Genomic DNA, 24,706 nt, shown 5'->3' on the forward strand with positions numbered 1-24,706 from the left:
ATAAACAGCGACACCCACACAGACTTTGAAAATACCACTTGGATGAATGGATACGTTTGTGTGTGTGTGTGTGTGTGTGTGTGTGTGTACAGTAGTAATTGCAAAAAAGGGACCACATTCCTTTCCGTACAAAGATACACTGTGATAAGAAACATTTCTGTGCAGGAGATAGGGTTTCTTCGAATCTTATCACAACACTGTGGCAGGAAAATCAGGAAACGGGTTCGCCTTCCAGCAGTCACCACAGTAAACTTCATCGAGACCACATGTGCCCAGACACCTGGTCTGCGCGCACATGCGTGTTAACAGCTAGCCATTCAGCCAACAGGTAACAGAAAGACAGCAGATAGCAAAACATGTCAATAAGGTGCTCAAAGAAAAAAGTGGCACCCACTCCTCGAATGGATGGCCACATTAAGGTGCTTCAAAAAAGTTTTTTTTTTTTTCAGTTTTTATTTCAAACATTAAGAGAGTATTGATTTGCACATGGTAGTTCTGAGCCAGGCCAAGGGTTTTGAGATTACTGACATCTTCCATTGAAAAGGGCTTTCACTGTAGTTGTTTTACTCAGCTTGTTGTGGGTCATTGAGTTTAAAAATTTATTTAATAGCCAAAAACTCAAATCAAATCAACACAACTAAAGGAAGTAAGACGAAATGGTATAGAACATTACTGCATTGCCATTGGATCAAGATGGTTTCGCCCACTTTTCCTCTTTCACTAACACTGTTCCTTTTTTAATCTGTTACAATCCATTCCTGGTGAATGAATACACAGAAATGACCGAAGTCACTGCAAGTAGCTGTTTTTATTTTTTGTGATCTGTTGCAAGAGTCCAACCTTGTTTCCGCTGCTGCTGTTTGTGTAGCATCTGGGTTTGTATGAGCATCTGGTCTTGTGTGCACGTGTGTATATATGCACCTATACACACCTTTACATGTATAATATATACACTATATATGTGGATATATATAAGAGGTGTGTATACATTTATACATAATATAGTGTATATTGTTTCAACTGGAGATAAATTGAACTGGGTTCAGACACTAGCACGTGTTTCTCTTTCCCCTGCTCCCTCTGCCCGTTTTAAACAGTATGGAGCTTCTATTCATTTTTTAAAGTGCATTTTCAATGCAGAATAGCTGTAATCCACTGATTCCTTGGAAAACACTTTTGATAAGAAAAATCTGACGGTTCTCAGCCCCAAGCAAGAGAAACCTGGGTTTGGTCATGCCAGGGGCTGACGTGGCAGTGCCAGGCTCGTGCCTGAGTGATTACTGGGCATTCTGGACTCCGGGCACCTTAGCAGCAGCAGCAGCAGCAGCACCTTTAGGAGAAGGCGGAGATAGAAGAGGAAGGAAGGAAGGAAAGCTCAGATGAGGAAGGATGAGTTTGCGGTGCGTTTACAGGTTGGAATTGTCAACTTTGTATGGATTTGTGCAGTTCCTGCTTGGCTCCAGCTAAGGGATGCCATCTCGTCTCCTCCCCACCAACTGATGCCAACCTGCCCCTGTGCCCGCACGTTCAAGCATCGCCCATGTGTCTCCTCTCCCGAGGCTGACTTCCCTGTCAGTTCCCTGTGGGTACGTGAGTGCCAGCACTGATTAGGAATAAGGCACCAGAGAAATCAAAATGTTACAAAAAGATGCAAAACCCCATTTCAAAGAGCCTCTCCCATTGCTCCATTAAAGTATTGCATGCGATACCATTTATCTGTGTGTACCTAAAGTGTGCCAAATGCCGTCTTTAAAAGGAACTCGAGGCCCTTCAGCACCGGAGACCTGTGGGAATGCGTCCCACCTCCACCCCACTCCACATGCAAAAGCACCAGATCGGGGGGAGCAAGGCTGCTTGCCATTGCTCACCTCATTTTCGATAAAAATCAAAGAAGTCTATGAAATAGAATTTTCAGGAATTGCTTTAAGGTTAAATAGGTTTAGGCTGTTATGTATCTAGTTACGTGATGTTCTAAATGTCCAGAATGTCACGAAGGGGTTGAAATGTTTGTGTTCAATGTTTAGGGGGAATGCGCTACACAAAAATTACTTCTCAAATGATGCCCAAGTCCTCCTCCAACACTCCAACCTCCCCTATTTTTTTTTTAATACACTGTAAAAACGAAAAGGTTCACCTAACTATAAAAGGAAAAAATGAAGGCACATGATTTTATTCGGTCCCAGAAAATGATGTTTTGCAAGTTGGTGTGGGTGTGTGCGCATGTGCACACACACGAAACGGGAGTCCAGGGGCCACTGGGGCAGCAGTCCAGAGGAAGTAGAAAAAGGAGAGCGAGAGAATTTTGAGACAGAGAGAAGAAAGAAGTAAGGAGGAAATGGAGGCTTCTCTTCAGCTTTCTATCATTGACAGTCTCAAGATTTGGCTGCTTTAGGGTCCAGAACGGAATTCATTTGTCTTGGTCTAGAAAGTGCCCCCAGTTAAATATCTCCAGTTAATCATGTTACAGCTTTTGGTGCTTCCCCTTTCCCTTCCCTCCAGCCAAATGACTTTTTTTTTTTTAAATCACAGTTTTTAAACATTATTTTTTCAATGTTGAAAAAATATGGAAAAGCTATTGAACAGCCTCAGGGCACTCTGCCTCTCCGTCTTCACAGTGAGTGGATGGACAATGTACAGGATCAAAGAGGAGGCCGGCGCCCTTGCACTACCTCGCCCTGGGCAGGGCGCGCCTTCACAGCTCGCACAGCCATTCCTTTCCGCTGAATCCCTCCGCCCCTATCCCGTCCAAGGCTTGTGGGCTGCAGACAGAGGCAAAGCCCTGTTGGAGAGCGATGGTTAACAGGACACTGTCAGAAGCTAGGAGAAGCTCTCTCCTCAGGCGCCGTAAGCAGCGTGCTCTGGGCAGCCTCGCTACAGGATGGTGAGGCGTGGTTGCCCACCGAGAGGTTGAAGTCTCACTCACATTTGCTTCGCAAGGCCTCAACTTCCAGGCTCACCACCTTTTAGCCTCTCTCTCTGCACCAGAGTTGGCCCCAGTCCTTCGAAGGCACTGGTCCAAGACGGAGAGGCAGAGTCAACTGGCTGTGTCGTACAAAAAGGGCTGCGGACAGTGGGATTTCTGAAACAAATTTAACTTTGGTTTTCTGACTTCCTCAAACCATAACAATTAAAGCAGGGCTTCAGTGGCTTCCATCATCTGACTGCTGTTATATATATTTTTTCTCATTTGGCAAGGCTAAGGTGGGAGGAAGAGAAAAGGGGTTCCCATAATTGGTCGAAGACACAGGGTGGTAAAATGCTTCCACACTTAAACTCACAGTCCAGTGTTTTTGACATTTCATAAATAGCATTTTTTTCTCTAAAAAAAGAATAAAACAAGAACAATCCCTTTACTTACTCATCTGAAACAAAATAAACAGCAGTGGGTACAAACTTCTTCTTGTAACAATTACAAAAAACAACAATATAATCCCAACTTTAAACACGCATCTTGAATCAGTTATTTTTTTTTAACCTCAAAACTGCAGCATATCCTTAAGGGCAAACTTTTCGATTAGTTTTTTTCTTTTTTTTCTTTTTTAAATAATGTCTTCACCAAAAAAACAGTCTTGTACCAATAAAATGCATTCAAAAATAGAAAATATTACACAACAAAAATATGTATCCTTCCTTTCCAAAAAAGATTCTTCACAAAAAAATGTAGAAAAAATTCCAACAATTTTTTTCCTCTCCTAAACATTAATTTCAGTCTAGGGCACAATTATTTATTGATTTAAATGTCTGTTTTTGCATAAAACATGGAAGATGCAAAACAATTACTGCATTAAGATTGTAAAGTTACATCCACTTCCACCCCTACTCTGAAACAAAACCAAACCAGAAAAACCCAGCAAACACTGAGCAAATGAGCCTGCCCGGTTGGCTAGGAAAACTATCTCTGCCTTTGCATTTCCTGCGCCCGTGCAGGGGCGCACCGGCTGTGCTGGTATCTGGGGCCGCTGAAGAGGCCAGAGCAGGTTGGAGTCAGGAGGCTGTTCAGCCACGGCTGACGACGTACGCGTCATTGACAGCCTCCCACGCTGCCGGCCCATCCGCTGCAAATCACAGAGAAGAGAATCCTGTGAGGCAGTACGTGGGCCGAGCACTAAGCTCTGTCCGGGTGTGCAGCACACATACCTCTATACAAGCCACTTTCTCAATCGCAGTGTGTGTTTTTTTTTCCTCTCAAAATGGAGCTTAGGCATGGGATACAAAGTGATGGAGAGCCACGGTGGATGAGGAAGGTCGGGGTGACTTCTTCCACAGTTGCCTGTCCCACATTCACCTGGATTGGGCATCATTAACTGGGACAATGGCAGGCTCTCAGATCTCAAAGAAATGCTCCTTGAGAGAAATCTTCCCCATTGAACCCAGGTTTCTTTTCTATTTTCAGCATTGTAGTTTAAATGATACATTTTTCTTATTCGATGATATTTTTCTTTTGTGTGGGATATATGTTGTATGTGTATTCGGTACAAGTTGATTTTTTTTCATAGCTTTTTTCCCTGTCGCTTATTGGATTGCTGGTTTTTTCTTTGTGGTTTTTGTTTTGTTTTGTTTCTGATTTTTGAAACAGTGAAATGTGTCCAATTTTATTTCCAGTGCATTCAACAAATTTTAAATTAAAAGAACAAATAAACCCTCCCATCCTTCTAAAGAAAATGACTGATAAAAGTACAATATAATAAAATCAGGCATTTCCTAAAATAGCATGATGTGCAACCTCAATTACATAAAAGAAAAACAAACAAACAAACAAGAATTACAGAGCACAAGAATGAAGGGGCCAAGACTATACAATCTTAACTATGGTGTGACTGGCAAGCACTGGTTAAAAAACGGGTAAGGCTACTCTTAGATTTCTAACTCGACATACTTAACCACTGCTTTTCTGTCTTTTCCTTCAACTCTGAATCTTTAACTCACTAGTTCTTGACATCTCTAAAATGAACAAATTTGTTTTTATATTTTTGGTCTACAGTAGAATTACATATGAATAATATAATAATATTTCATGAACAGGTTGGTACTGCATCCACACGGGGAAAATAGAAAAAAGTACTCAAATAGACATAGCAAGTGGACTCTAGTCTTATAAAAATAACCACAAATATATAGAAATTATAATCAGGGCAACAGATTAAACTGAAAATAGGTGTAGAAAAATGTATTTTGGATCATACAGACTCCTGATAAGCTATGCCCTAAAACTGCAGCCTTCAAGCCTTACCCATGATTTCCACCTTCCATAGGATCACTTGAAATTCAAATGGAAATGGAAACTAAGCAAAAATAAAGTGGACAGGTGGTCGAGCCGGCCAAAGCTTCCAAGTTATCTTAGTTGACCGGTCAAGACCAGATGGACAGCATTTGAGAAACAGTTTGGCCACAGGGGAGCAGCTGATGGTATCTGTTTTTAATTTTGGAGGAGTTCCCAGCCCACTGGTGAAGAAAGAAACCAAGGAACCAAATAATTTTTCTGTTGACATAAAATATATGAGATGAAATATAATTCTGATAGGACATGGTGGTGAGGTGGGAAAGAGTAGAGAAAGTTGCAACAGGCAAACTTCAGGTGCCATCTTCGCCTCCCTTTGTTTTCAATAATTGTTTTCTTTCTTGTTCTGGGCATCCTTTAGGATTTGCTACAGGCCCCAATGTCCTCTAAGAAAGTATGTGTCAGTTCAGCTCTCCATATGCTATCCAGGCTCACTGACGCTCCGGAGGGCTACGTGCCTCTGGAGGTTCCCTGCCCCCACGTTCCAGGCCCCTGATGAGGCAGAAGAGAGATGCAAAGTTGTACTGACAGAGGCTCTTTACATTAGCCTTTCCTACCTGATGGTTGGTTCATACTGACATTTCAGTGTGGGGAAAAGAATATGAAGGACAAGAATGGGTAAGAGTTGAACTTGGTTGATCAACAAGTATAAAGTTTTTCTTTCAGGAAAAAAAATGGAAGAGGAAAAAGAAATGGCATCAGTCAGAAAACACTGTTTTTGGTTTCTTCTAACCTCAAACCATCCTTGGTTTTTCTCTCATTCAGTTGCTCCAGTTTAAAGTAGAGTTTAGAATCTAGTGCAAATATCATCAAATCACAGCATTCCAGGAGCAATCTCCTATCCCTTCACCCTAAGAGAACACTATCCCTTCAGACCTCCTCAGAAGACTGGGAGCAATGATCCAGAAAAGCATAACTGAACACATTAGTAATATAGTACTCACTACAACAAGAAAGGCACTATCACAATAGATCAGCCTCAGCATTTTTCTTGTCACGGGCATAGACATTTTAACCACTCTCACAACCACAATGAAACCCAGACTGGCTTTTTTAACACTTGAATTCATTGGCCAGCTCTCTGACTCCGCACTGGCCGTGAGGAACACTGGTGTGCTCTGGGTCTCTGTGGCCCCGTGCCTCACTAACGACCCTTGTTTGGTTCTGAAATGACTTGGCTCACTCTCTTCCATGGAAGTTGCTTTTTCTCCATCAGCGTCCAGGTCATGACTCTATTTTCACTAGATTACAGTGTCAAGTAGTACTGCTGTTTATTATTTTCCCATTTTTTTCAACCTCTGACCAAACCCTAAGTCTTAAAGACAGTTCAGTAGCTCCTCTAATAACAAACCTCCTGTAAATGTCACTATAAACTGAATGAAAAGCAGAGCGTCACCCTTGACCACCAAGGCGCATCTCTTGAGCTCGCTGCATTACTTTTGTCTGGGAGAGAGGAGGTCAGGCTCTAGAGATTCAAATCTTTGGTGAAAAAACTGCAGTGGGTATGCAAGTTTCAAGGAGGAAGTTGTTTTCCCAAAGTCTCCAGAGAAGTGTCCTAGGACAATCAATGTGAGTACATTGTGTACATGGTCAATTATTTCTTTCTATAACTTTGGTTTGCTGTGGTCAGTACCTGTTTGGTGCCCACCCAATGCACATCTCTAAGTACCTGTTAAGAGCTCTGAATTTAGAGTTTCTTATTTAAAATGGAGCTAATGCTTTGAATGTTTAAGGGATTGGTTATGTTAGTTCTGAAAGCTCTAAATGAAGTTTTCCTAACTAGCAAGGCTGAGAGCTTCCTTAAATTTTTTTTTTTACCTTGCGACAGTAGACTTGGATGGATTTTTAAGGAGGAGAGAGGAAGAGATAGGCATCAACATTATAAACTTAGTAAAGAGGCCTCCACTGAGTGTTTTCCAAATTGATACCTGCACATGTGACAGTGTTCAGAGAAATCCCAAATTAGCTGTTTAAATGGGGTGCGATCCTTTCCTACTGAGCTGGAATCTGCACGGCTGTCACCTTGGATTCTGGAAGAGTCTTCAGCATCTTCCCCCTTGTGTTATTATTCCCTATACAACCGATTGCTTTTCTTGTGATGTAAGATTCTTTTGTTAATAGACACTACAGAGCCATAAACTCTAATTATTTCTAAGATTAAACAAGGCAATAAAAATAAATCCAATTAAAAATTGAAAAAACCAACAACTTCAGATTAAACTTTTAGGCACTGTGGAGGTCTTCTACTTCATAGAGGACAGTCTACACCAGAGCAGCTGGTAAGTAGGTTCTGTTCAATCCTCCAACCCTTCCTCCAATTTCAAAGTTGGCCTAGCATGTTTCAAAATAAGCTTTTCACCTCACTGGTTTTCCGTGTTTATTGCACTCTTCCCTTACTGTCATCTTGAAGGATTTTGACCACATGCATAGCCTTCCTCTTTGGTTAGCTTGATCTAGGTTTTCCCCATGCATGGAAAGTATGCTCAGGCTGAAGGGGTCTCTCCAATGTGAACACCATTACAGGCTTGGTTTATTTTTTGAAAGGGGGACATTACCACCGCCCTCTGCCACACTGGAATGTGCATCATCAGCAAGGGGTCTGGTGGGCAAGCCAAAGCGAAGGTTTTCGCACCTCCGCAGCTGGCTTCCTTACCACCGCGGCTCTTACTGAGAGTTCAGGTGGAGGCAACATTGGCCAACTTCTCTTTAACATCTTATGTTTACTACACTAACCCGGCTTCCTGATAATAAGGAAACAGATCCTGTCAGCATGGCAGTTTCTAGGCCTCATTAAGAATTGGCAGATTCCACAGATTTTCTCCAACCCTGCTAAGACCAATCACGATGGAAATAACTCTCCATTTCTGTGATACTTCTAGTTCCATAACTTGTTTCTTTCTTTGTCATACCTCACACACTGTCTCCCAGCACAAGTAAATACATTTCAGTAGTGCAATGCAGTGCAGTTATATTTAGTGCAAAAAAAAAAAAAAAGAAAAAGAAAAAAATTATCACAGACCCAAGCTCCACCCTAAACAGCTCTTACTAAAGGTTACCAGTGCCACAAAAGTGGGAAATTCAGTCTCTACCTTAAACCTCTGTGAGTCGTCTCTTTTGTTGCCTCTGTTTGTTTCAGCTCAGGGGAGAGAAACAACTCGCATGCACCTATGCATTGTTCTGTGAAACGTTACACCAATTGGCAGAAAACAAAAGGAAGTAGTCAAGCTGAAAACAAGGGTACTATTTAGAAGAGGAAAATAACTACTTAATGCAAAGGTCAGTAGTGGTTTTACTGAATGGTTTTCATCATGTCAAATGGCTCTGATGCTAAAGGGAATGGACACAGGAAAAGATAAAGCTTTCCTGTTTCTCAAAAATATGGTCCTAAATTTAACAGTGCCGGGCTCTTATTGTGGAATAATGCGATCGGCGGCGCTTCCTCCAGGGCCTCGGTCAGCAGCCGCTTCACCTAACACACATAGGGGCTCGAGGGACACTCACCTCTTCATGCCAACCACCCTCTCCCTTGCCTCATTCTTCTCCTATTCACTTTTTTCCTGAATACACACAAATACAGGTCTAGATACACATACACAAAAATTCTCAAGGCCCCTCTCAGGGTGATAGGTTGAAAATTGGTACAAATAGCTCAATGACACACTCACATGAAAAGTATAGTTACTAAATATAATAGCAAATTAGTAAAGAGTCTGCATTGTACCTTTTATTGTATTATTCTATAAGAAAAAACATTCATAGTAAGATCTTAGGGAGCTTACTTCTCACTCAACATTAATCTGGAATTAGTTTGGGATATGGCAGTATTGATTCTGGAGAAATGCTTTGCATTCGGGAATCCTCTAGAGTAAGTTTGTCTGGGTCTCCACTCTGCAAATGTAAATCTGCTGTCTGCTCGCTCTCTGTCTCTCTCTTACTCACACACATGCACACACACACGCTGGAAGCCTCAGGAGAATGACTACATAGTTTAGAACAGATTATATAAACAGAGGTGTTTGGCATAGTGGGTTGGCTACACTCAAATTAGTTAGATACTCTCGATTCTGTCAACTTTTTGCCTTTGTTTGCCACAATGAAGATTACTAAGATAGTCTGGTTTCATGTACTCTGAAAACCACAGTTCTTTTAACAATCGTGCAAAAAAATTTAATAATAAGATATATGAAAGTTACTGTTAGTTTATATCTTACAAGGCACCCCCAGGAAATCTGAGGTTCAGATCAATGGGACAAAGAAAGGAGTTTCACTGCCGCCCATATCCTAGACCATTTTCTCCTACAAATGGACATACAGGTGGTTCCAAATTGAAGTTTGTCCCAAGGAGGGCAGGTGCTCAGCAATCAGCCTTATTTTTTAAAGAACCCCCTGGCAGTGGACATGCACAAAGCACTTCCGGTTATGCCTGAATCTGGTATCGCATCTGAACCACTGGTTTATTTCCAGTTATCCCTCTGCAAGCGTCCTCGCAGCGGGTTAGATCCAGGAGCAGTGTAGGGTTCCCACAGCTTCTCGACAGAGGTTTGATAGTATGAAGAGAAGTCTCAGATCACAGAGAAGAGAGGTTATCTTACAAAGTCTTTGGACTGTAATAGTGAGAGGTGGGCAAGAATGGCGACAGGAGAATGGTGTTAACTTTCTCTGGTAACCAGAACTGTATTAAACTTAGTCCCATCGCATTGTCCTGTTCCCCTCTCGCTCTTCCTCTGCTCACTTAATTGAAATGGTAATTATGTTAAAGACTGAGCTAAGAATGCAAATTATAGCACAAAAGACATGTTATAAAAAGGTTGCCAGGCTATCTGTACATTGAGCTGAGTTGAAAGCAGTATGCTTTCAAATGAAACACTACAATTTTCCTTTAAAAATAAAAGTTTCTACTTTGGCCTGTGCTGCTTGTGTGGCGGGGTGCGGCTGGCGGAGCACTTTCCTCGATGGGCCCGTCTCCCTCCGCCCCTCGCGCCTCCAGCGCCAGGTGGGGGGGCGGGTGAGAAGCAGTGGAGGGCGGGCGTTTTTCTACTGAAGACCTCGTGGACTCAGAACTGTGTGTAGATCAATGGATTTTAGCAGCAATTCTTCTTTTTTCTTTTTCCTTTTCTGGGTATTCTGCACTAGATATTAACAAGACACACCTGAAGAGAATTCTCATTAAATTAACTTATTCCCAGCCGTGTTTCTAAAATTTGAGGAGATGATAAGATTTGTAGTGTAAAATACACGACCTTCACCTGCAGTCAACTCCTATTCTTTGGCCCAAGACCTATTAGTTTAGGGAAATGGGTTTTCTTCTCAAGGAACAGTTGTTATTTTAACTATTCTACCCTCAAAGTGCAGAGAGACTTTCTCTCTGCAAAGCTCTCACATGGCTACTAGAAAAGGAAGATAATATTTTCATGGAGAAAAGACTCCTTAAATGGCAGGACGGAAGGCTTTTTCATTGAACGAGGGAAAGGAGGATGGAGAGGGCCTGCAGTTACCGGACTGCTGCTTATGGCCATCAAATTAAAGAGTCAGAATCTTTACTAGGTTGAGAAGAAAGAGATAAAGGTAATCAAATAAATTAACAGACAAACTTTACTAAAATACACATTCCTCCAGTTTCATGTTTCTAAAAAGTAATAATTATGCTTAAATCAAGGTTTATAGATAGCAAACAACTGTTTTAATGTGTAAAAGTATTATCCCTTGGCTTTACTATGTTAGTTTCACTTTCTTTAAAGGAATTGCATCTGTCACACTTGTCCTAAAGTCCAGTGCAGAAGATAAACTGGTCTGCTACCAGCATCAATCTCAGAAGATTTCCTAAGCTATATTTGTAAATACTAAAACTACAGATCTGTAAAATGAGATGCAGAGTTTCTGAAATGCGTTGTGGTGGGGTTTGGGGGAGGAAGCAAGCTTTTTACAAGGAAAAAAAAGAAATTCCTTCCCAAAGAAGATCCTCCCAAATCTCTATGATGATGTTTCTGACCGTTCTTTTGCTGCATTAGTTACTGTGAGGGCTATTGGTGCTCCTGATAGGTGTCGGCTTGGGAAAGCAGGAGGCTCATAAGCAGGAAGAAATCCACACCCTGGAGTCTCTAGCATATTAAGCAGGATTTCAACATGAACCTAGACTAATGCAGACTGGGGCGAGAGACCCCGGTGTCAGTGTTAGAGCTCTCCTCGGCGGACTAGAAGCAACAATGCCGAGGGGGCATCCTGGAGAAATCTTTCTGATTAACTGGGCCAGATGGGACCTATCAGAACCAGATCCTCTCCCACTCCACATTATACTTTAAATGGTACTATTTAGGATTTGAAAGAGAGTGTTTTATTCTTTCAGAAGCCAATGCCTGAGGAGAAGAGTAGGTAAGATGCAGAGTACTTGAGAGAAAAGACACAGGGAGTCAGAATGGACAGAAGAGGAGAGGCAGACAGGACCGATTGGAAAGACACGCCAAGTGCAGAGCACAGGCCTATGCCACATAAACTCTGGCTTTGAGAAATGCTGGTTTCCTACTAGATGCATGACGGAGGAGAGCTTTTGAACCTTCTCTTTATTGCATTGCTCTCTGTGTTGTGAGCTGACGGTTACACACTGGTTTGATGAAGAAAAAAGCTGGGTCAAGCCTCAAGTCAAATGAAGCATACATTTCTGATATTAAATTTTGCTTCTCTTTGTCAGTGGGTAAAACAAAGAATGAAAGTATACCCTGTGCACTCAAAATCGGGCAATACTCTCAACGTCACAGGATTTGTCTTCGTAAGAGCTGACAGGCAAACAGCATCACGGGAAGAGTGTGGGACTGGCCGTCGGGAAAGGCCGTGCTACAGACAGTGTTACCGGCGAGACCCCATTATCAGCACCTGTGGAGGGACACGCCCAGAACGGCACCGGTCTTTTGGGCCCTGCTCTGGCGAAATGAGATCTAGCACAAGGACCAAATTATACAGCAAGTATTTAGGAACTGGGGAGTGGATGACACAGCCCTACAAGTATCTAGTCAGTCCTAATATTTCATTTAAACATATATTAAGTTTATGTTTAAAAATAGCTGGTTGCAAAGTAGATACTTGAGAAAAGTTTTGAATCTTTCAGTGTCTTAGTACATTACTGCTTAGAGTTCTAACCAATTAATAATTAGTTTTTCCAAACGATAACAAATGACACAATTTCCTCATTGTCTCCTACAGTGTGTTTTACTTATTTTAGAAGAGCTCACTAAGGCTTGAGCAATTGCCCAAATTATTTTGAAATGTTACCCCTTTTGCTAATTTCTGTAAATCTAGTCTCTGGTAATTTGGCTAAATATAAGCAGGTGTTAAAAAGTAGTTAACATTATTTTTTTCTCCCTTGGATATGGTGCACTCATATCAGGAACTTGAACACTGTGGCATTTAAAGAAAAAAAACCAGAAAATATTTTTCTCTTTATCTTCGGCCAAATGTGAAGGTGAAAGGAATTAATGACCTCAGCTAGTACAGTTGACATTTCAAACTATGACTCAGGTCCTCCTACTCTGAAAGAATATTGGTAACTTTTAGAGCCTGAAGGTGCCGTGAAGATGAGCTTCATTCTGCCTACGAGTCTCAAGCTGATGAACTCATGTCAATGCTCTTCAAGTATTTAAAGCTTAAAGAAGGACGTTTACAGTGGGGCAGGGGAAAGGAAGGGAAATGGGCACTCAGGAGTCACAATGATTAGAGTTCTTGGCGTGGTAGTAAGTCCAGGTGATTTAAAGTAGTCTTACAGAGAAACGAGAAACAAAGAGAAAGGCTGAGAGAACACAATTTGGTTATTATGGGATCGTTGGAAAAGGACACAGCTTCCCTAACTCTCAATTTACATATATGTTGTCTAGTAGAAATAGATTTGTTGAAAATTCTGGAAAAACAAATTGAGAATTTTGCTATCGGACTCAATGTTAGCTCCTTCAAAGTAGTCTGGGGTAGGCAGGTCCTTAGTGCAGGGCTCAGGAACAGGGCGCACCAAGGAAAGCCTGGGTGCAGGGGTGGGGAAGGATGTGTCCGAGGGGCACTGCAGGGAAGATGAAAGGAAGAACTTGGTGTTATTCACACTGAGAAGCCTTGATATCGGTCCAGTGTGGGAAGGGCTGCCACGCTGAGTAGTACGAGCAGCTGTTTTCATTCTGTCATGAATATGGCAATGGAGAGAATGAAACCGGTTTCGGGCACCCAGGATGGAGGTGAAGTTTATCCGCCGGTGCAGTTCCCCAGACACTGGTCTGAATAGCGGAAGGAAGTGGAGAGAGCTCTTTTTCTGAAACCAGCATTCGACAGTGTTTCTTGCTAGGAAGACAGGATGCCTAATGTCTGAGGTTCCCACGATGGCCTGGTCAAAGGAGAAGGGAACCAAAACCCCGCCTTAAGGTGACAGCTGGAGATATTGAGGGCCAGGCACCCACGTGCCATCGCTTATTTTACTGATCCTGCAGACTGAAAAATTTATATATATATATATATTTCTCTTAGCCTCTGCCATGAAAAGTCCCCCAGACTCTGGTTTTATTTTTCAAAAACTCCTAGGAAAATGAAATATTACACTGCCAAGCTGCCTCCAGGGAAGCATTAAAGACTAGTTAAAATAGTTGTAAGCATACCGAAAAGAGAAAGTCGTCAGTAAAGAACCAGTCTCAACAACTGATGTTTGAAAATAGAGTTGGAACAACCAGGCATCTCACTGCCTGATGCTTTTCAGATGAGCAGCCCTTTGAAGTGTAGCGGTTGGTCAGGTCATGTGGAGGTTAAGCAGGCTCTTGGCCATAGTTTTTTAAGCAACAGTGACAGTCCTAGAAGGGAAATCACAGACACATTCATATGCACTTCTTTTGTTCTTTAGATATTGAGAGGGTCAGCCTAACAGCATCACTTTGAGTATGAACCTCTTTGTATTAGCCACACCAAAAAAAAAAAAGGTTTTGTTTTTTTTTACAAAAAGTTTTCACTTTCCTACATTTGCTAAGTCTGAGCTTAAAAATATTCTAAAATCCTGTAATGACAATACTGAAACTAATGATTAAAAAAGCAAACTAGAGCAGTAATGATTATTATGAAATGCACCAGATTAACTGCAGCAGGTTGGTGATGGGTGATAAATGCAAAGAAATAATATTTCAATCAACTCATGATCATAGGCAGATTCAAAAGTTAAAATGAATATAATGTAATACATATTTCAATATAGAGTTGCTATATGCATGTTCTAGCTTTCAGAAATACTGCAATGTAGTGTACTGTACTTAAGTAAGCATACCTTAATAGTAACTCATATTTTTCCACAAAGTCACTAGCACTGTTAATTTAAAAAAAAAAAACAACCTCATTTTTTCCAGTAAAAAGAAATACCTATGGTTACAGTCACAGATTCTTTTGGATATAGAAAGACAATATACATTTTAAAAAATAATAACAAGGAAAAGATAGCAACTGTAGGTAGCCTTACTTAATTAATGGGAGAGGGGAAAGTCACCACAATAGAAGAGAAAAGAAAATGTCCTCTGAATTCCGTAAATTAGCAGAAGTAATCTACATGTCATAAAAATGATAAAACTTCTGGTAAAAGGACATAGCAGTGAGAAAACTGAATGTTTCCAGGCCACCCTTCAAAGTCAGCTATGAGAACCAGGCCCATTTACATAGAATAGTATACCTACTTTAATATTAGGCAAGAGCCATCAATTCTTACAGATCACCAGAGTATTTCCCCGAGAGTCTATTGGTTCGCTAGGCATGGTAAACAACCCACTCCTGGAAAGACTTCGGCAAAGGCCACATCGGTTTCAGGAGACACAGTTTATGATGTCCTGCAGAGGCGGACAGGATCAGGAAGCTTTAGTTTGGGAGTAGAACACTCAAGTGGGTGGGTGTTTGTGTGCACACGCTGGGTTGCATAGTGGAAAGAAAGGCCGTTAAGCCACGGAATGGCTCAGGCCAAAGTTTCTATGGGCCTGGCCTGCGTGGCCTCAGTGCCCCTTTCTCCCAGGAGACCTGGGGAGGTGCCCTGGCTGCCGCTCCCTCTTGTCAACTCGCCAGTTGAGTGCTTCTGTTCTACCTTCTTCTGGAGGAAAACAGCCTGCCTCTGTGGGTTTGCTGTGGATCCAACAAGCTGCCTTTGTTTCTCCCAACTCTGAAATGCTACAAAAAGCAACAGAGTGGGCAGGTGACTGCTTCCTGGGAAGACAGCCACGAGTCTGGAGCACAATGGTGGGAAGAAGCAACTGTGTCTGTGCACCAGGACCTACTCCTGTGTGTGCTTCCTTCGAGACACACACCCACACTCCCAGACTACAAGTGTATACACAAACACACACATTCACACACACCAGTAAATCCAATAGAAGTGCAGAGTTGGTTAAGTGCACTTGACTCCACACAAGCTTATTCAAGTTTCTCATAGAAATTACTGATGGGTGGGGTCCTGCAGAACGCCCTGCAGCCTCGTCACAGACAGCGGGTGGCGCTGATACACCCAACTAAGGCAACAGAGTGGAAGTGCCAGGGTCTGCCTTGTCGCCGGGGAATGTGAATTTGGAACACTTTTGCACTGAGGGTGTCCCACGCTGGGTGCACATGCATGATGTGTACTTATTTACAGGCATGTTGGACAGCAGCTGTGCCGTGCTGGGGGCTAAGTCCCTTTCAGTGCTAGAATCTACATATAAATTGCAAAGATTTTGCTGGGCAATAACGAACTTCAGATGCAACAGTGTAGAAACTAATGTCTACTATGAGGTTAATTTTTTTTCTGTCTTGGGTGTATCAGAATCTCATCGAGGCATTTTGAACCAAGAAAACCTCTGAATTTGAAAGAGGGCTAGTAGGGACTTTTTACGCCCTAATTGGGTATCTCAAAACCCAGGACTCCCACTACTGTGGCTAGATTTTCCCTCTGGTCTCAGAGTAGGCTTCTTCACTGAAGACTGGAGAGTTGTGAGTTTACATTTAACCAAGAACCACCAGATAAACCAAATGCTCACTAAAACTGAGAAAAAAGTTTAGAGACATACACTGAATAGGAAAGAAAGTTTGGTTGAGATTATTCTCCGTTGATGATTAAGAATGGAACCCAGACACCTGTGATCCTGTCCTGTGGAATTCACTGTTTAGCTAACCTGATGTTTATTTTGCTTCTAACTCAGAGTTATGTCGCTATGTCACTGAAATAAAAGCTATTTCAGTGACAGCAGCCAATTCCGGACAAGTCTGGTGCCTCCCCTCCCAAACTCACTGTTTCCATTAGTCACGAATAGGGCTCATTTTTGTGATAATGCAACCATTAAAAAGCAAGAAATGTCCATGTCTCCGCACCCTTCCAATTTCTCTCGTCTTCTGTCCTCTCCTCTGGGCTTTCTGATTTAAGGCAATCATTCCTCACTACAAGTGGCTTCTTGTAAAAATACCTTAGCTGAGGTTACTTCAGATTAGATTTTAGTCTGAAAGTATTCGGTATATGGAGCAATAGGCTGGGCCTGAAGAGACACTGGTGTCCAGGTGTTTTAGTCAGTGGTGTGGCAAGAGGACGTTCCTTGTTTCAGCCTGGGGCATCGCCACCCGTCCTTCAGTGAAATGCATGGTTCTGAAAAAGAACCAGTGCCACGCAGCCCTCTTCCTCTACCTGTGCACCCCAAAAATCAACAAACCCGAGCATTCCTCACCATTTTCTGGGCTCTGTTAATGTATACCACTGACCACTATGGACTTAGTGTCCAAGAAAAAAACCATGTTCAGAGACTTAGAAAAATCTTTGGGGCATTTTGGTCAGGCCAGTCACCTTAACACCTAGTTCAAGAAATGATGCTTTCGGTGACTGATCTCTACAGTCTGTGTCTGCAAGAACATTGAGGCCTCAGAGCTTTCCCTCTGTGGAGGCTGAAGCCGCTTCAGATATGGCAACTCTACACAGAGGCTCTTGGGAAAATATTCTTTCTCCAGAGCAGGGGCACTTCTCTTTCTCTTTCTGTCTCTGAGTGCAACCTGAGCACTGGGGTAGAGATTGCTTTTGGAAGTGTGCCCCATGCGGTCTTACTTCGTGGGCACCAAAGAGAACAGCCCCTTTCTCCGTGCAAACAGAAAGAGTCGTGGCCATCCCAGTCGGGAAGTCGTGTGTAGCCTCGGCAGCCCTGCGGCCTGGTCAGCCCGAGCACTCTCTTCACTGCAGAGAGAGGCGTTGGCAGGCGGCTTTGCTTTTTCTATGAAACTGGGGACTCTATTGAAATTCTAGTACTCCCTTCCTTCTGTTTGTCACCAAGTCACATGGTCTTTAGTGTCCTATTTTTCTTTTTTTTTTTTTTTCAATTTCTCTTTCTGGGGCACAAAATTAGCCATTTAAATAATGTTCTTTTCTAGTGAGTAAAGAGGCTTCTCACAGCCAGAAATCACTGAAAAGGAAGTCTATCGACCCTACCCATGGAAAAGCCCAGACATTTCTCCAAGTACCTCTTGCCAAACTTCCTAGTGTGGTGATGGAATATTTTTTGGTTTTGCATTATTGGGGGCTGAATACGTTTTGCAACCCTTTTGTTCTCTTCCCCGGGGCTTCCATTACCCTGGATTCAACTCAATCCTAAATTAAAGAATTCTTTCAGAAGATTTCTCTTAAGAGTCAGGTCACAACACAAAGGGCACTCTCCCATTATCCTAAATCCCAAGGGCATCTCAGGTTATGTCTGCTCCTACGTTGCCCCTTCGTTTTGTTTCTCAGTGCTGCAGCAGAACACTGGCTGTGGTGGAGGCAGATGGGTTATCTCATACCTTTGCTGTAGAATCACACATCCTTCCCTCCCACCCCAACTGATTAAATAACATCTGCAACAACAGAGGAAGGCTCCAGAATGGGCACATCCAGTGTGAATGTGGCCAGAACTACTTCACTGCCCCCTTTCCTAAGGGCAACAGGTGTTGAGAGCATTATGGGGACCACGCCAGGAAGCAACATGAATCTTTACTGTGTTCCCTTGGGGATCCGAGGGACTTACAAGGGGCACATGTTATTTTGAACTTCTGTGCTGAGGGAAAACACTGATTTGGGGCATGGGCTGGGTACATGGTACTGGTTTGCTTTTATGATGGAAGTATACGTAGGGGAGGCCATTAGGACTTAGGTAAACAAACACAGCCCGAGGAAACCCCTTCTCTGTTCACGTAAGAACGCACAGATGCCAGCTGTTCACATACTGGGAAAGGGTTTTCTTGGTCCTGGTAGAATACTGAGATGACACAAAGTAGGACCCTTATGTCTTATAAACGAAGCAGATCCATTCATTCTTTCTAAGACCAGGAGTTAGTGAGACTCTGGGATGCCGAGGGGAAGAAATGGACTGCGGCTGGGACAGAGTCAGGATGTTATCCACCCAAGTTTTTTACAGCCCAGGGTCGGAGCACTAGAAACTGGGGAAGGAGAAAGTCCATAAAACCCACTTAGAGTCAAGTTTACAACTTAGTTGTAATACATAGTAAAAGACATTTTGATATACAATTTTTCAGATGGGGAGTTATTTCTCATTCAGATCCATGTGTTCCAATTTCTTCCCTTTTAAGGCTATATTTTACACATCTGGGGCTTTTGGGGGTACAAATATTAGCATTTAATAGGGGGGATATTGTCCACTATGCTGAGATGCTACCAAGTTTTTAGAGCTGGGAATTTTTTTTCTTCATAAACTAAGTGCCTTGAGATACCTTTTCCTCTTTGACATTTTTTCCTCACCCTTGTTCAGCTGACCCAGTTTAAAATCATAAATTGCTTTAAAAATGTTATTTCCACACCAGTTCTTGTACTCATCCCATACTCAGCCTGAGAGATGTCCATGTGGAACACTTGCTTCCACGTCCCCTATGCACGTCCCCCTGGCTACTGACAAAAACTTTCTTAGCACTTGTAGCATCCTAGCACGAAGCACTAAATGCAAGGCAATTGTCGGGTCTGAAGTCAAGAAACAGAAGGATTCATGGTCATCTTCTATCCTCGAAGCAAAATGTTTCCCCATTTCCTAAGATGTTTATGATTATTTAAAAGTAAAGGTTGGCCACCTAAAAGCACCTCTATCCTTTTGAAATAGGAATGACTGGTGTGTGCTCTAAAATGTAGCTCAGTTTGGAAAGCAGCCCTCTCAGAGGCCAGAACGCACGGCAACGGCCCTGCAGCAGTTACACGGCTCCTTCAGATTAGACCTTCCGCTCCGGTCCAGCTTCTCTGTCTGTCCAGAGAACAACCTATCGTCAGTGCTGGGCTGTGAGGTGCCTGGGAGGAAGAGACACACAGAAGACATGCAGGAAAAGTCTACAGCGATGCAAACCTGGATGGTCCGCACTGTCATAATGAGAACACCACCCTGCCAAAATTCTTCAGGGATCCTCTGACATTTTTAAAAAAGAGATACTTCCTTTGAAGGAATGAGTATTCGGTTTTCAAGCCCAGTTGGAACTTTTCCCCCTACATGTTCCTTAATCCAATTGCTTAGCTCTTTACATGGCAAATCAGTATTAAGGCAGATGGGTCTCCTTTGAATTTGAGAAGCAGAAAGCTACGTGTGGCCCGTAAGGGCATCTAGATCAAGTCTTCTGGAGGTATTATGAATTCTGCCTAATTTGCTAAGGTTTAAATAAGGACACTATTTTAAAAGCTACTGTCAAATGATTGAAAATATTTTAAAGTGGCTTTTGGCCTTTGTTCGTTTATAATGTATGCTGAATGCTATCATGTCATTTCCCTCTGGATTAAAACAATTTTTTCTTTTAATGTCAATTTTTTCTTTTTTATTTCGTGGGTTGAATGACTTGTTTTGAAAATATCAAAAGAGTTCCATGACATGGTTAATTAACTAATGCTCCCTCTGTTGGTATTAAGTGGGAATATATGAATCTTTCAAAATTGCTCTTTTACAAAGCCAAATTAGCAAGAGAAGAGTGGACTTTTTCTTAGTTCTGAAGCTGTTTTTTACTAACTTTTAAAACGGGCCAATTCTGGACACACAGTTCTTGGCAGAACCCCATTTAGAAATCATGATGGGTGATATTCCACAGTCAGTTAACCATCTGAATGCACATTAAAACTTCTAGCAAAATATTTACTGAATTAAGGACCACGGGAACGAACCCAGCTCACATATTCTCCAGCTGCACTAACTCTACTAAACATCACCAAGAACTTCTGGAAAAGATCTGAGTTAACCAAAATTCTAAACTATATGGGTAAAACCATTTTAATCATTACAGAGTTGCTTCCCTTGGAAGACTTTTCCTTTGCTACACAGTTTTTGAAAATAAGTTGCTGAAAGAAAAATTAGTTAAAAGACGAAGTAATTTTAAAACTAAAATATTCTATTTTCTTCTCTTTTAAAATTCTAGTTTGGTGTTTCTGCTTTGTTTGAACTACTGATTTTCCCCTTAAGTGTGTTAAACATATGCCCAGCAATGTAAATCACCTTTGGCGTTTCTGATAGGGTTAAGCACTCTACATTTGGGTTGGAATCCCTTCTGGACACTGTCTGGTGTAAATGGAAAAACCTCTATTATAAGACCTTGATCAGGACCGAGGAGAGAAATCCCAACTAGGAAGAGAGAGTGGCACCTAGGATGATGCAGTGGATTGGTGGCCTTTGAATGATGGATGGTGGCATCTGGGAAACTTTTGTTCCTTTCCTGAAAACCTTTCCAAAGAGCAAGGGGTTAATAAATCAGCTAAAGAACGCTCATTTTACTTTGCCCTCTCAACCATGGTGGAAATAGTTGGAAGGTAGTATTTGAAAGGAAGAAAGTAATTTTGGCATCAAGGCATCCTGCTCTGTAACAGGTTTCTGATACCTCTGCTCTCTGTAGCTGTGAAGGGTGAGGAGCTGTGGCAGAGTTTGGTGAACTCCTCCTCCGGGCTGACCACACGGGAAAGAGCCCGTTTGTCAAGACCTCTAACCCACTAGTGTTTCATTAAAGAAAAAAGTAAAGTCAATAGAAATCCTAGAATCAATGAACTTTTAGAGAACCAAGAAATCTATTTCTGAAAGCTGAAGTCCCTCCCATGAAAAAGAACAGAGTTCTACATGGATCAGTTGAACAAAATATTCAGTGGAGCAACCTAAGCTTGCTAAAAGTCAAGGAACTACATATCAAAATACAAAGCAGCAGTTCAAATTACAGCAGGGATGGGCGGGCCCGGAGGCCCTCATCAACCCAGGCAATACTTAAAATAATAAAAATTAAGAAAAATTAAAAAAAATATGAAGAAAATATCCTTCCTCTCTTTCAAATATAACTATAATTGCCTTTTATTCTTTCTATCTGGAAGCAGTATCGCTAACCTTAACAGTCTTGACTTACCAAAAAATATATATATGTGTGTGAAATAAAATAAAAGAGAAGGGATTGGTGGCAGTGTATGCAAAACCAAAATGGAAAAAAAATTACTTTTAACAATCTCACTTTTTTTGTTTTTTTTTTACACAAATACTGTTGTAAATATATTAAAAAAATCAGCATTCTATCTGGTAAACGTCACTTTTGCCCCTCTATAAAATTTTGAATTAAAAAAGCCTCAAGAACTTTTTATTATCCCCCCACCCTCCATTCCTCTTTCTTTTTCTCTCCACAAGAATATATCCTGACTTTTTTGTTTTTTGCAAAGATCGTTGGAAATAATCCTTCTCTTGTACCTAGAAACGTAGGTGCAAACCTCTGATATCTTTGTTTTATCTGCATTCCTGCCTTTCATGAAAGTCCCTCTTGATTGTGCTGAGGCTGTGGCTCAGCGAAGACACTGAATAAATACGATAGCCACTGTTGCTTGATGCTTGTCCACGTCTTCCTGGCTTCTGCTGAAAGGGGGACACGGAGTAGGTGGGCTCGGGTGCGTGGACCCGAGCAGAAGCTGGGGAGAAGCCTGCTGTTCGCCTTTCCCACATCACCCAACCCACTGCCCCTTCCCGCCTCCACAGCCCTTTTATGAAATCAGACATCGTGGTAGGTGAAAACAGCAGGGCCCTTCCTCTGGGTTTTCAACCAGAAGTGACATTCCACAGTTTTAACTGGTTACTGTGAAGTCCGAGCGGCCAGAATTGTGAAAATGTCCACTGAAACACTGCAAGCGGTGTACTTAAAGACAGTCGGCCTTTTAGATTTTGTTATATATTTTTGTAGTGCTCTTCACAAGTGAAAAAAAAAATTTTTTTTTTACTTTTTTTTAAAATATTTTTTTGTAAAGAAGGGTTGTATTTAGAGGCCAGTAGCTAGAGATCCAACCAGTGGACCTCCTGAAGCACTACCAGGCCTTAAGGCCACTATCCGAGGGAGGCTGGGCAAACTATTGTTCACCCGAGCCTCCGGAAATGTAATGTACCAGCAGGCAAAAAACAGTTCTTCATGTAGTACAAAATGAAACAAAACAAAAACAAAAACGAGAAAGTAAAAACGAAACCAAAACATTTCTTAAATTCTAGTGCCATAGCTTTTGTGTGTGTGTTTGTTTCTTTTGTGTTGTTCATGAGAAAGAGAGAAAGATACTACTTATCCGTCAGACACGTGCATCCTCATGTGGTCGTTGAACTGCTCGATTTGGTCAAACTTTGCAGGACAGACGGAGCAGACATAAGTGGTCCCCTCCGTGCAGGCCACCACCCCTGGGGGGCCAGCGCGGGCTCCGGGGGGCGTGCCTGCGGGAGGGGTCCCGTTGCTGGCACTGTGCAGGGCCACGTGTCGCTCTAGGAGGGTCTTGTGGGAGAACTTCTTTTTGCAGATGTAGCATTCATAGGACTTCTCCCCCCGGTGGAGGCGCATGTGCACATTGAGAGAGCTCTTCTGGGTGAAGCGCTTGTTGCAGATGCTGCACTGGTAGGCCCTCACTCCTGTGTGTGTCACCATGTGCTTGATCAGGTAATCCTTTAAGGAGAAGGAGCGCCAGCAGATGCTGCATTGGTGGGGCTTCTCACCTGTTGATGTGGGAAGAGACAGCAAGCAGGACAGAGCGAGACACAGTGAGGGAGAGAGAATGAGAGACAGGAAACAAGACAACGAAAAAACAAAAACAAAAAAATTAAAAAAACAAAGTCTGACTCCTTCATGGATCACTCTTGATTGGAAAGATCCAATCCTTCCTGGCCTCTCATGTTTTGAGAAAACTTGCTTTAAAGGTGGCGCAAGGCAGCCTAGAGCTTTCTGTTAGCGGGTGCCAGGAGGTGCCTTTCTCGGACAGCTACAAGACATTCCCCACTAAATGTCCTCAACGGTCATCCTGTAGAGAAAAGGGCGGGCTAGTTTAAGGGGGTCATTTTCAGTGTCATCATTATGGGATTTAACTGTGTTTCCCATTAACTTTATCAAACAAACATAAGAACTAAGAGGGAGGAAAGATCTTTGGAGACAAGGGGTTCTCTCTAATCTTTGGGAACTAAGAACAGTGCTTACACAGCTTGGCTCCTTGGGGACTCTCTCCACCTCGTGTTCGATCGAGCGGGCACACTCATGCCTGGATTTTAGGCAACTACCGACTAACATGGGAATAGGTCATTCTGAAGAGCTACACTTTCAGTTCTACCTAGTTTAGATAGAAATCTTCTCAAAATGTGTTAACTGGCTATTCTGCCTAGACTGGACTGAACTGCAGCTCTGCCTTGTCTGCTGTGGAGGCCCAGTAAGTGGTGGACACTGTGGTGACCTCAGCTGGTCCTGTTCAAATGCAGGCCCCAACATCCGGCACCCGACTCCGACAAATGTCCAGATGCCTGTGAGGTACACAGTCCTACTCACCTCACTGAGTTGGCGTTGACATAAGAAAACATGAAATCACTTTGCAGACCACCAAGAGTGATGTGGGAATAGCTGCATGCTGTTCTTATTACAACACTACCCACCCTCTCCCCTCTGCCCATTAACTGTTTCCATACGCTTTTTTTGAACTCTTGGGTCAATTTAAAAAATAGTTTTCTCCTTTACTTTCAGTCTGTTGGCTAAAACTCTTCTTTCTCCTCAGTTTACTGCTGACTTAAGAAACCTACCCATCAAGTTTGTTCAAAATAGTAAGGTGAATATTGTCACCGAATAACCACATGAGGTGATGTCCACAGGCCGGACATCTCTTTGGATAAACAGACGTGTGTTCTGTTGGTGCGGTTTGTTCTCAGCCCTGCTCTGGACAGATGAGCTGAACTGCTTTACGGTGTTTGCACCTCCCTCCTCATTTCTGACTGCCCGCCTCAGAGCGGAAGGCCTCTGCGTGCTCCTTCACGACCCGGCCTGAAGACTCCCAGCCCCCAAGCCTTCCAAGCTCTTAGGGTAATATTTCAACATCTGGACTACACATCAAGGTAGGAGGACATACATTTCCTAAATTTGAGTTAACTTCCCATTAAAACATGTGCCTCGATTTGTGTTTCCGGCTTTTTCCATTGTGAAACAGAAGAGGTTGGATGTGTCCAGGCAGCA

At 42.5% G+C, this 24,706-nt stretch overlaps 1 protein-coding gene across 3 annotated transcripts in view; it reads right to left on the minus strand.

Moving 5' to 3' along the window:
* Nucleotides 1-406: 406 nt before the first annotated feature.
* The window catches only part of ZBTB20 (zinc finger and BTB domain containing 20), a 158,868-nt gene continuing 134,568 nt past the window's right edge, over nucleotides 407-24,706 (minus strand). For all 3 annotated transcript variants that reach the window (XM_053663147.1, XM_053663146.1, XM_037136862.2), the window contains exon 6: nucleotides 407-23,214. In XM_053663147.1, the coding sequence (XP_053519122.1) occupies nucleotides 22,793-23,214 (422 nt within the window). In that variant the 3' untranslated portion in view covers nucleotides 407-22,792. The remainder of the gene's footprint in view (nucleotides 23,215-24,706) is intronic.

The sequence above is a fragment of the Artibeus jamaicensis genome, unplaced genomic scaffold (genome assembly GCF_021234435.1).
Source record: "Artibeus jamaicensis isolate MK-2021 breed Jamaican fruit bat unplaced genomic scaffold, CSHL_Jam_final contig_3126, whole genome shotgun sequence".
NCBI lineage: Eukaryota > Metazoa > Chordata > Mammalia > Chiroptera > Phyllostomidae > Artibeus > Artibeus jamaicensis.